The 13236-nt window shown below is 34.1% G+C and overlaps 3 protein-coding genes across 3 annotated transcripts; all 3 read left to right on the forward strand.

Moving 5' to 3' along the window:
* Positions 1 to 2810: 2810 nt before the first annotated feature.
* On the forward strand, positions 2811 to 3883 carry LOC139871158 (uncharacterized). Its single transcript, XM_071858895.1, has 2 exons — positions 2811 to 3155; positions 3851 to 3883. The coding sequence occupies exons 1-2, from the start codon at positions 2811 to 2813 to the stop codon at positions 3881 to 3883; spliced, it is 378 nt and encodes a 125-aa protein (XP_071714996.1).
* A 1657-nt stretch (positions 3884 to 5540) lies between these two features.
* LOC139873253 (thioredoxin domain-containing protein 9 homolog) lies at positions 5541 to 7276 on the forward strand. The gene is made up of 4 exons (XM_071861188.1): positions 5541 to 5626; positions 5708 to 5983; positions 6800 to 6958; positions 7073 to 7276. The coding sequence occupies exons 1-4, from the start codon at positions 5606 to 5608 to the stop codon at positions 7244 to 7246; spliced, it is 630 nt and encodes a 209-aa protein (XP_071717289.1). The 5' UTR covers positions 5541 to 5605; the 3' UTR covers positions 7247 to 7276.
* Positions 7277 to 10775: 3499 nt separating this feature from the next.
* On the forward strand, positions 10776 to 13016 carry LOC139872556 (TIP41-like protein). Its single transcript, XM_071860453.1, has 8 exons — positions 10776 to 11007; positions 11529 to 11714; positions 11871 to 11946; positions 12051 to 12164; positions 12233 to 12292; positions 12382 to 12423; positions 12519 to 12647; positions 12751 to 13016. Exons 1-8 carry the CDS (start codon positions 10868 to 10870, stop codon positions 12859 to 12861), a joined length of 858 nt encoding a protein of 285 aa, XP_071716554.1. The 5' UTR covers positions 10776 to 10867; the 3' UTR covers positions 12862 to 13016.
* Positions 13017 to 13236: the final 220 nt, after the last annotated feature.

Consider the following 13236-nt stretch of genomic DNA (forward strand, 5'->3'; position numbering starts at 1 on the left):
CTAATAGGTAATACAATTTGTATATATTGTAGGTAAAGAGGTAGAAGAACTGACAAAAAAGAACGCGAGGGGATGGTCACAAAAGGAGCTTTTATGGTTAGCCGAGTGTTTTTGTGATACCTCGGAAAATCCTATAGTTGGGAGATCACAAAAACGGGGTAGTTTTTGGGGAAGGGCGATGGAAAAGTTCAATAACAACGAATTTGAATGGGTACGAAACGAAGTTCAATAACCACCGAGATTAGATTCTATTTATGTTGTTCCGTATTTTTTTTATGAATTAAATTTATGTTTCTAGGACTTTTAAGTATGTAATTTTTTTAAGTAATGGTATGTTTAGGACTTTTAATTATTTACGTTATTCCATCTTTTTTTATTTGAGTGCTACAATAAAATGAATAAAACCAATCAAAAAAATAAAAAAATAAAACATAAAAAGAAAATTAAAATGCCACATCAGCATTCCACTACCACAACACAAACTCACAACACCAACTTTCAACACCACCACTACTCCCCTCTCTCCCACAACACATCATAATCATCAAAAAACCCACAACACACCCAACCGTTACAAATGGTCTAATGAGGAGCTTTCATAAGAAATTTGTAGGTGATGTGATAAGTTTTGATTTGTATTTAACAACAACAACAACAACAACAACAACAATACCCAATCTCACATGTGTGAGGTATGGGGGAGGTTGATCGTAGACAATCCTTCCTCTATCCTAGAATAAAGAGAAATCATTTCTCCATCCCGAGTGAAACACTCTAAAGAGTAGAGAAAGTCCTTTTTCTCTCTATTCGACGAATAAAGAGATTGCTTCCAGGGACCTCCGGCCAGGGAAAAAAAAAGTACAACATAAAAAAGTAGATTTAAAAAGAAAAAGAAAAAAAAAAGTACAACATAAAAAAGTAGATAAAAAAATAAACGATACAAACGAGACGCCATGAAAATGGTGAGATCAAATTTTCATGGGTTTTAAATCATGCCTGGAGTTTAATTTAGGCTCTAAGTGACGGTAAAGTCGCCAATAAATCGACGCTTGCCGTTGACTCACTTAGCAGAGCCATATTGATTTGTATTTAAATGGTAAAATATTAAAAAAGTGGAGTGACAAATAACATTAACTAATTAGCACTTGACACCTCATAATCTTTTTGTTTGACAAAAGCCCCACTAAAAATTGGCCACAAACACCTCACAGGTGTTTGTGGGGACACCTCAAAATGCTTTGGGAGAAAATCGCCCCATTATTATTATTTATGGTCTAATCATGTTAATATGAAATATACTCTTGTTTACTGTAGTTATTTGACATTGTCAGTTTTTGTTTTCTTAGCGAATAGAATTGTCCTTTTTTTTTTTTTTTTTTTTTTGTGTGTGATTAGAATCCGTAGTAACTTATAAAACGATAATTGTGGTTCATTAGGTTCAGATTTTCTAAGTTATTTTGCTCCGGTTAAAATTTTCTTAGGATATATGTTATCTCGTTGACAATATACAGATTTGAAATATACATGGGAAAGATAATTAAATATAAATGCAGCCTTTGCAGTATAAGAAATCTCGTTAGTTCAATACATAGGTCTTGTTAAGATCAACGAGATTGTCGGTTGAAGGGAAGATGGTGATGTAAGATAAATGTAAACGTTGTGATAGGAATTGTGAGCTGTGACAACAAAATATCCGGAAGTTGGGCCCATTATGAATGATAAAGGCAACCAATGTGCCTATTTTTACACGTACAAAGCAAGTGCCTATTACACGCTTAAATTCTATCATCATCAACTAAATAAAAACCCTTCAAGTTGGGCCCAACTCTCTCACTTTTCTAACTTAACCGAATTTAACATATTGCAATTAATGTCAACAACAATTTAGATTTTAGTTCCACTCACTTTGAATTTTTTTCATATCAAATAATGAATGTTTATCAAACCAATTAACGTATACACAGTAGTAGTTTTTTACTTAAAGAAATAATATTTTGTTGGTTAAAACATTAGTATTAGTTTTAGTTTAATAAACAAAAACGGAGTAATAAATGTTCAATTGGATTATATGAACAAAAGTACTGGGACATGTTACACAAAATAGTACTGGAACATGAACAAAAGTACTTTGGATGGTGATCATCCAATCTTTTTATTTCTTCTTGTTCAATAAATTTATCTTGCCTTTAAAAAAAAAAAAAAAAATGTTACACAAAATAGTTGTACAAAATTAACCCATGCATCTACAAAATTATTTATGGGCGGGACGTGGATTTAATTACGTTAAATACAAACCAAAAAATCAGTAAAAATTCCACTTGGAACTCAATTCGTTTGATAGGGAAGGAAATTGATAGCATGAATATTATCTTCTCTAACTCTTTTGTCAAAGTGGTAAACAAAGGTGACCAAACATTGTTTTGGAAAGATACTTGGTTAACTGACAGGCCTCTATGCATCAACTTTCAAAGGCTCTTCAAATTGGACGAAAATCAAGATGTCAAAGTCATGGACAGGATGCAGTGTATAAATGATAAATGGGTTCCACACTGGAAATGGCTACGTGAACCTATATAGGCAGAACCAGGGACGAATTAGCGGCTCTCGCATCTTTGATCAGAAGCTTCAAACTCAATCAAAATTCTAATGATACATGGAAATGGGCCCTACAATCTAATGGGCTTTTTTCTACCAATACATTAAGTAAACTGATCGATGGTGCTTTTCTTTCCTCCCCTACTGTTTTGGCCGAAACTCAACTAAATAATATGCTTCCCAAAAAGTTATGCATATTTATTTGGCGTGCCCTCATGAATAGACTTCCAGTTCGAGTTGAATTAGACAAAAGAGGTATCGACATGGATTCAATAAGATGCCATGTTTGCAACGACGACATTGAATCCGTTGAACATATCCTACTTAAATGTCCATTCGCAAAAGAGTTATGGAAAAGAGTTTTCAATTGGTGGAACCTAGAGTCGCAATCTTACACTTCTCTTGATGATATGTTCAAAGGAAAAAAACTGCCTTCAAACTCCTCAAAATTATTGCAAGCCATTGAGTGGATTTGTGGATACACTATTTGGCAAAACATTAATCAAGTTGTCTTCCAAAAGAAAAAAGGAACCGCTCATATGGCTCTCAATGATATTCAAGTTAGATCTTTTGAATGGATCTCAAAACGCTCAAGAAAAATCAAAATCGAATGGTTCCAATGGCTTTCAAATCCAAGTTGTTTTGACGATCATGGCTAATTTTCCGTCCCTTATGCCTCTAGTCATTTTATGCCATTGTATTCTCTCTTTAGCTTACTGCTTGTAGTTGTCTTTTATTTAAGTATGCTATCGCATACTTCCTTGTAATTGGTTAATTTTATGAAATGAAATCCTATTTGCCTTTCAAAAAAAAAAAAAAAATCTACAAAATTATTTTTCACAAATATATACATTTTGTCTAACTTTGAACTTGAAGGTATAAACTTATGATTAAAAGAGCACCTCCATATCCAATGCCAATAGCCATTTTTTTTATTTATATATTAAAGCACAATTTATTTGACATTTATCACAAGGATGTACTTAGGTATAGATCTAAAATATACACTAAATCGAAGTAGAAGTAAAATTATATTGAAATAATGAAATTGATTTGACTAGTGTGTTGACCATGTCTTTGGACTTTGAAAACTTTTTTGAATAAAATTAGTTGGTGCCACCAAAGCCCAACCCAGCCCATCATTCTCCTCTTTTCATGGATAATAAATTACGAAAAGTTCCCTTTATTCATGGTACCAATTACCCCATTTTTTTATTTTTTTTTTTATTTTTTTTTTATTTTTATTTTTTTTAAGAAAGTATCAAAGCCTGAAGCTATTGCAAATTAATATTAGTTGACCTTGTGTTTGAAAGCTATTTACGATTGTATTTTTTTATGTCACCGTTTCGTATCCGGTATTATATTGATAATAATAATAATAATAATAACTAGTGAAATGATCCATAAAATCACGGGTTTGATTAAACGAAACAGTTTAATAATATGTTTTAGATATTAAGTGAAGTAAATGCTAAAGTCATTTAGTTTAATGACCCGTGTAACCACAGAGTCCGACTAAGAAACTCGTCAGCTAAACATTTCATCAAACACCTAAAATGCATATTAAACAATCTACATCCAATCATAAGAGATAATATTGGTTGTCATTTTATTTTAAAAGTGTAAATTTAAATATAAATTTAGGATTGATTTCCTTCTGTTTAGCTTTTATACTTTCTGGTACTCAATTCAATATAATTAATTAAAATAATTCAAAATTATTTAATTTTAATAATTAAAATAATTATTAATAAGATTTAATAATAAAAATTAATTAATAATAATTAATTTTAATTCAAAATTATTTAGATTAATGACATCACCCACCATGCTTATATTTTTTTTTTTCATTTTGATTTTTTCTTGATAAAGGAATTAGTCTAATAATGACATTATAATTATAGAATTTTAATATTAACTATAATATAGGGATTATCACCCAAATACCCATTTTTTCTACTTTTTTTTACTTAGAGCCCATAAAAGAAAAAATTTGACAATTTGCCCGCGCAAGACGCAAGGGCGCAAGGTGCCTGTTTGCGACCTTGCTTCCCGAGGAAGCAAGGACGCAAGGTGCCTCTTGCTCTGATGTCATAATCAATGTTTTTTCAGACATTTCATCGAACACCTTGCGTGCATCTTACGTGATATGGTTTTTTGCGACATCAAACACCCTAGTCTAATACCTTACAACAAAGGCAAATATAGTATTTTTATTTGAGGCATGGTTTTAGTCTCGACTGATGGTGAACAAGGAATTAATGAGCCAAGGGCCATTTCATGTATTAATCCTTTTTAAGTGTATATGATGGTCATCTACTGCTTGTTTGGGTTCGATCAGGAGTCCACGGCTAGGTGGTGTGTTAAGCTTAGCTAGTGTTTAAAAACTAAACCAATAGTGAAGAGGTTGTCTGAACGTTAACTTTTGGACCTATCCATGATCTTTTTTGTCATGCACTTAATTCTTGATTACAACACCTCACACACATGACACACCTTATGATTTGATGTAGCAAAAAATCGTATCACCTAAGATGCATGTAAGGTGTTCGATGAAATGTCTGAAAGAAAACATTGATCATGATATCAGGCAGGGGCAAGAGGCACCTTGCGTCCTTGCGTCCCCAGGAAGCAAGGTCGCAAACAGGCACCTTGCGTCCTTGCGTCCACCGGGAAGCAAGGTCGCAAACAGGCACCTTGCGCCCTTGCGCCTTGCGTGGGCAAATTGTCAATTTTTATTTTTTATGGGTTATGAGTCAAAATTGGGAGAAAAAATGAGCATTTTAGTGATAATCCCTATAATATAATAATAACTGTATGGTTAAAAATATTGTTACTTTACTAATAGGCCAGGCCCAGTAAAATCAGCCAGGCCCAATTTTGTAAATCAAATAAAATCACTATACTGAAAAACATTTCCCACTCAATAAAACCATAATCCGGAATTGAATTACAAACCCTCGCTGGATCTAGATCTTCAATTCCATTTCAAATTCAAAATTCGAATTCAATGGAGAACAAAGTTCAAGAGGTCAGTTTCTGAATTTTTGTATCAATTTTTTATTTGATTTTTTGCGGATATTAATTGAATTAAATCGATGTGTTTGCTCAGATTATAGAGCAACAAGTGTTAACGGTAGCGAAAGCAGTAGAAGACAAAATCGATGATGAAATTGCTGCATTAGAGAAGCTTGATTTAGATGATATTGAGGTGCTGAGAGAACGAAGGTTACAACAGATGAAGAAAATGGCTGAAAAACGTAGCCGTTGGATTTCATTAGGTCACTCTGAATACACCGAAATATTCTCCGAAAAAGATTTTTTTACGATTGTTAAAGCCAGTGATCGCGTCGTTTGTCACTTTTATCGCGAAAATTGGCCTTGCAAGGTACATATCCAGATTAATCATTATAAGTAATTGGTGTCCTACACCTTAATTGTTTGCCTGTATGATGATAGTATTATTAAGTAGACGTAGTTAGCTAAACGTAAATTATAGAATAAGTTAAGAATATGTAAACTGTACACAGCTGTAGAAAGTAGAAACATTGTGCCTAAAAGATTTGAATAGTTTTACCTTCATAATTCAGTTTCCAGGATCACATTTTTAGGGGGGGTTGCTGTGCATTTTGAAGATTCTTTGAGGTATTTCAGACTTTTTAGAAGTCCAACCATTACGGTGCGCAGACTGTCCATTTTATGTTTAGACAACGGTGACATGGCATGTCCGATCATTACGGTGCACAAAGTGTCCATTTTATGTTTAAACCATCCACAATGGTGACAGTGACATGGCAAGGTTTTGAGAAGTTTTTGAGTGGTAACTGTGATGTGGCAAGATTTGTAGGAAAAAGAGGCGTAATGGTGAAGGTTGTGGGATATTAGTCTCACCTAAAAAGAAGAGAATAGGAAGGAAAATGGGTAAAATTGATTAAAAAGTTTGATTGTATGGTAAATTGATAGTTAAAAGTTGGATAATATGACATTGTGTATGCTTCAAAACCTGATTGTTTTTGGTTTGATTTTAGAAAATGTGTTTCAAACTTACCAATGTCGGTTGATGGGTTTATAAATTCATTCCTATGCCAATGGTGAATGTATAGCTTCAAACCAAACAACCCCTAATACTCCCTAATTGTAATTTGATACTAATGATTTATTAAAACTAGTATGTTTACGAAAACCCTTTTTGTTTTAATCATAGGTAGTAGACAAACACTTGGACATATTAGCCAAGCAGCATATTGAGACACGATTCATAAAGATTCAAGCAGAGAAAAGTCCGTTTCTTGCAGAGAAGCTAAAGATTGTTGTTCTTCCAACAATTGCTCTTATAAAGAATGCCAAAGTGGATGATTATGTGGTACACGTGACTCACTCAAGTGACATAAATTTTTGTAGTTGTTTTTTTCCTTTGCATTCATACCTTTATTTATTTATATTAATGTATATATTTATTTACTGAGATGATGTGTAGGTGGGATTTAACGAGCTTGGTGGGACCGATGATTTTAGCACGGAGGAACTTGAGGAGAGATTGGCGAGAGCACAAGTTATCTTTTTTGAAGGCGAATCGTCTTTGAAACCATCTAAGACACAAACAAGAAACGTTAGACATGGATCTAATTCTCATCATTCGGATTCTGAATAAACCGGTCTTTATATTTGTTACCAGCATTTTGCTTGCTACATTAAAGTTTGTAGGTGTTGCTGTATTATCACATTACAATCATCTAAATATCAGTTTAGTTTTTGGGTGCACACACTCTCTTTTACATACCATGTTATATTTTATGTTTGTTGCATATATATATGTACTAATATTTCATACTCATTCTTTTCTTCCCCAACTAACTGTTGCATCTGGAGAGCTGCATTTTTCCTTTTTACTCCATAAAGCTCCTGAAAATTGAAAGGGTACCATAACTTTACTATACAAGACCTGTAATTACTTCAAGAAACCAGATACATGACCATCCCAGGGCATTTTAGGTATTTGTTAATGGTCAAAACACTTGTAAAATGTAATGTAATGTAATCAATATTAAAATTCTCTTAATCGTATGGGCGATAATTGTGATAAAAATTTATTCAAGAGTATGTCATTAATGGGTTACTACTTCAACAAATTGATATAGTTCCTTACAGAAATATTAAAATTATAAAATTTGGTTACTGTAATAATGAGGAGAAAGTGAGAAACCCCAACTTTGTGAAAAATGAAAAGTTTTTACCTTTTGGACAAAAAACAAGCGGGATTGCAGTTTTAAAATACATTGTTGCACTTCAGGTGTCATTTGACCAAGATCTGGAATATCAGATGCGTTCTTGTTGGTGATTTTAGTGTGATCCGACGAATTATTTTAGTGTAATTGAATTTGCTAAGTAGAAAGTGGTCATGATCGATCCATTGATATTCTAAAACGAATTCGGTGAAGTATGGAGTATACGTTCGTAAAGAGTTATATAGATTTTGTTGGAGCTGGAAATGCACTTGGTTAATTTGGATAGGCTTTGTTGTACTTAAAATAATCGATCTGAAGTTGAAGCACATCTGTGCGGCGAACAGAGTGGTGGCGCGTCGCGCCATAAAACGAGTTTTGGAGATCGAGGCCATTTGTTTAAGAAACTGGATCACCTAGTACATCTGCACGCCGCGCAAATGTATGTCGCGTCGCGCCGTATAGCGTGTGCTGAATATCGAGGATGGTTTGTACAAGTAGCGCGCCGCGCAGCCTTAGCGTGCCACGCAGTACAACGGGCAGTTCCGGACAGGTGCATTTCTTGCCTGAAAATGTGCAATGGTTCACCAATTGTTGCACAATTTTCTTGAAGGGTTATACACAGTTTTTAAGTGTTTATTGAGCATTAATAACACCATTTCAAAGGTGTTGATTGCCAAGTGATGTGTCAGATGTGTCATTTAGTTATGACCATTCCCAAAGATTGCAACCCTTTAGTGTACCTTTTCACCCATTGTAAATAGGAAACTAAATTTCTGGAAATGAGTTAGACATTTTGAACATTTGCATAAACTTTCTACTCTCAATAACCAGAATATACATTCTACAATTGCCTGAGATTATTCTCTTTTACCCAAGAAGATAATTCATTCCTTGTCTTATCCCAATCGAATATACATTTTGAACATTTGCATAAACTTTCTACTCTCAATAATTAGAATATACATTCTACAATCGCCTGAGATTATTCTCTTTTACCCAAGAAGATAACTCATTCCTTGTCTTATCCCAATCGAGATTTCGTGCAACGCGTGACTAATTGGGTCGAAATACTTGATCATGAAAGTGTTCACACGATTCACAGAACAATCCGGTGACTATATTCTCGGACCCATACAATCCAAAACACCCCAGTTTATAATATTCTAATCAAGTATTTGCAAGAGATATGGGCGGTGAATCAATGAAGGAAGTGACTTCCAAGTTTGCTAAACTTGAGAAGTTTGAAGGAATGGATTTTAAAAGATGGCTATAAAAAGATGAAGTTTTTATTGACACCTTGAAGGTTGTGTATTAACCATCAACCCCCATGCCCAAAGAAATGGAAAATGAAACTTTGCAACAAACCCGAAAGAGAAACAAGTGGATGATGTTTTTTATTGACAACCTTGGTGCTATTTTGGTGAGGTAAAGCTTGAATCATTGAACCAACGTAATCAAACTTTTGAACCAACATCAAACCAACAATAACTGAAACCACTAAACCAAAGCTCGAAGCCTTTATCGAACCAAACTAACTAACATACTTGAATCAAACATTTAAAACAAACACCTGCCCTATTGAACCAACTTGAGATGCCTGACTCAATAGTGTAACATTTCGGATTTTTTTTTTTATAATTTCAATTTAATTTAATTTTCAGTTTTTTGGAAAAATAATTAAAAATGATTATTCTTAGTTAAAACATGATACTACCAATTTCCCCTTTCAATCATTTGAGACCTAGTCAAGGGTTTACCGCGATTATCAAAATTCCCTAGCTCGATTATCAACATTCTAAAGCAGGTTAAGTGGTGTATGAATAAACTTTGATGGTGTACTGGATCAGCCCCTTTATTTTATTGTGTACTATGTGGGACGTTGATGGCTTGTTGGTTCTCTAGCTTTGTCCCTAGCTCGATCTTCGGTGATGACTTCTCTTTGGTTTTCCAACCGCCAGAGTTTTCTTGGTCTACTCTTTAGTCACATTGCCTCATGCAGAGAGTATGATGGGTTTCATCGTACTCTGTAGTCGATGTGAGGTTTGGAGTGGCTTGGTTGAGATCTTCGACTATACTTTTTCAATATTTAGTTTTTCGGCATTTGGTTAGCGTTTGGTTCATTGGGTGTTGGTTAGTTGTTAGTTCAAAGGTTTTTAGCCATGGTTCACAAGATGTTGGTTTGTTGGTTAGTAATGTTTAGGTGGTTGATTTGTTAGTGATGTATTGGTGAAGTAAAGCTTGAAACTTTGAACCAACGTAATCAAAACTTTGAACCAACATTAAACCAACAAAAACTGAAACCACTAAACCAAAGCTTGAAGCCTCTATTGAACCAAACTAACTAACATCCTTGAATCAAACCTTTAAAACAAACAGCTACCCAAACCATTGAACCAACATGAGATGCCGACTCAATAGTGTAACATTTCAAGGAGCTGTTAAAGAAATCTCGTGTACGACGTTTTGAACAAGAAACAACAAAAACGTAATTAAAGAGTGGTTCCAAAGGGACCCAGGTTCAATCACCACATGTTACACTTTGGGGGGCTTGCCTTTAAAAAAAATAAATAATAAGTGGTTCATGGCGCTGAAATGACAAAGGTCGGTGTGAACATTATGAACATTTGAGTCCTCGTTTATCGGGTTAATGTTCCGTTATATTCTTTTGTATTCGTAATCATTGTACATGTTTGCTTTAAGTTTATTGGTTTTGATTCGGTTTAGGTAAGATGAAGCTTGATATAGATAGTTCGATAGTTAGCCGTTTTCTAGGTGCGAGCCACATTGGGTCGTTGAATTTGTTTTTTTCGAACACGTTTTTTTTTTTTATAAAGTTCTCGTTATTTTCAGGAAAAAAATAGTGTAACATTTCATATATATATTTTTTATTTTATTTTATATTTTCAATTTAATTTTCAGTTTTTGGAGAAATAATTAAATAAAGATGATTAAAAACATGATACTGCCAATTTCCCCTTTCAATCATATGAGACCTAGTCAAGGGTTTACCGCGATTCTCAAAATCCCTGCAAACACAGATTACCAAGATGGAGTGGGAAGCCGACGCTAAAGACATCAAGGCCGCCGGAGCTGAGCTTCTGCCGGACGGACGGAAAGGCCTCCGTATTCACGGCTGGGAGATCGAATCTTCTAACCGTTCATGTCTCACTTCTCTCAATCTCCAATCGTAATCTCTCAATCTCACTCTCTTTTTTGTTTCAATCACTTTGAAATTCAACTACTACGTATTAATTTGCTGTTGTAATGCTATAATTTTCTGTTTTATTCGTGCGATGTTGTTTGAGATACTTTATTTATTCATCATAATATTTCCAATTTTGGGGAGAGATCGTGTAGTGATGCTGTTTTGATCATACAGATAAAGAGGTAAAGAACAATTTGCAATATAAAGCTGATGATCAGTTAGTATATTAGACTAGGACTATAGGATACTTGCTGAATTATTTTCTTGGTGATTTAAAGTTTATTTGTTGAGATTCATTATTTCATTAATATGGTGTATTATAAATTCTAAGGTGTTGAATGTAAATAATTCACCTTAAAATATTAACAATACAGTACTAAGCAAGGATGAACTTCTGAAAATGAGAAAGTTTAAATTGGTTGCATTAATCAATCTTTATTGCCAAAAAATGTCATGGTTCGGTTAATGAGAAGTTGGATACTTTTTCATAATACGGTTTGCAGATGGGAAGAAAAGCTGGAGACATCGCACTTGCCAGAGATGATATTTGGGGACAGTTCGTTGGTTCTTAAACACGTGACGAGTGGAACCAAAATTCATTTTAATGCGTTTGATGCTTTAGTTGGCTGGAAGAAAGAACGCTTACCCCCAGTTGAAGTTCCTGCGGCTGCACAGTGGAAATTTAGAAGGTTGTATTGCTGTATCGTTTTCTTAATATGTAGTTGATATGCTTATTACATAATCAATCCCATTAACAGTGAAAAATCATAATGAATCGTAAACTTTGAGATTCAAATATATAACTTGAGGTCTAATCCCATATTAATTTTTTATATGATGTGCAGCAAACCTTTTGAGCAGATCATTCTAGACTATGATTACACTTTCACCACACCTTATGCTGGCAGTGAAGCTGTTGAGGTAAATCCACAGTTGATTTCACTCTCTTTTTTGTATATTGCTTAACAATTTATTTTTTAATTATTAATTTATTATTATTTTGCTGTTTTTACATTATTGATCAGACTAGCAGAGGAGTAGACTCAGAGGGAAACGGCTGCCTTAAATGGGAGGAGTCTGAAGAACAAATTAATGTTGCTGCACTAGCATCTAAAGAACCTATCCTTTTTTATGATGAGGTTGGTTATACAACTGAATACTAGCAACCTTTTTTTTCGTAATAATTAAGCTTGCTTTATACAAACAGGTGATTTTATATGAAGATGAGTTAGCTGATAATGGAGTCTCACTACTAACTGTGAAAGTGGTATATTTCAAATTATAACAGTTTCTAGCTCACCTAGTTCAGCTTTCCTCATCTATACTCGATTAACGATTATTTTGTGTGCTTTGTAGAGGGTTATGCCTAGTTGTTGGTTTCTTCTCCTACGTTTCTGGGTGAGTCCTATGCAAACGATGCACTTTTTGGCTAGTTTAAGATGCATTATCGAACCTTTTGTGACCTTCTATATCGTTTTTGGGTTATATTTCAGCTCAGAGTTGATGGTGTTTTAATGAGATTAAGGGATACTCGTGTTGTTTGCAATTTCAATGAGAATACAAAGCCTGTTATTCTTCGAGATATTTCTTGGAGAGAATCTACATTCAAGGCGCTGGCTTCCGTAAGCAACCTTTCTCTTTTTTTTCCCTTATTTATTTATTTATTTTAATTACATATTTTTGTTGGGATTTGGTAATGTATTAAGTTTTTTAAATGTCCTGCAGAAAGGGTACCCTTCTGATTGTGCTTCATATAATGATCCCAACGTAATCAGCCAAAGGCTTCCCATTGTCCAGCACAAGATCCAAAAGCTTAAAGTCCCTGATATGTTGTAAGCTCTACATTATTTCAGTTATATCAACTTTTGATTAACGATGTATCTAATACGATAATTGCAAGTGTTGCTGTATGTTTTCTAGACAAGTGAAAGAGGCTTGCCTCTCCTCTGATAATATAATCTGTATTTGCTGCTTCAAAGCATTTTTAATTTTAAGTTGTTCTTTCACTTAGTATTACGTCTAGTATGTGCGTTGTCTATGTGGATTCAAGTAGCGAGATGACATAGGAGCGACAAAATATGGGATTGAAATTTGTCTGCTTTTTACGTTCTTTCATTGTAGTCAGACATAATTTGTAGCGTGAGAGGTGTGAACCTCAAAAACGCTCAGAGTACTTGTAATGGATATAGGGTGTGAAGGAAAACTAGACCA

Source organism: Rutidosis leptorrhynchoides, chromosome 10, assembly GCF_046630445.1.
Source record: "Rutidosis leptorrhynchoides isolate AG116_Rl617_1_P2 chromosome 10, CSIRO_AGI_Rlap_v1, whole genome shotgun sequence".
Lineage (NCBI taxonomy): Eukaryota > Viridiplantae > Streptophyta > Magnoliopsida > Asterales > Asteraceae > Rutidosis > Rutidosis leptorrhynchoides.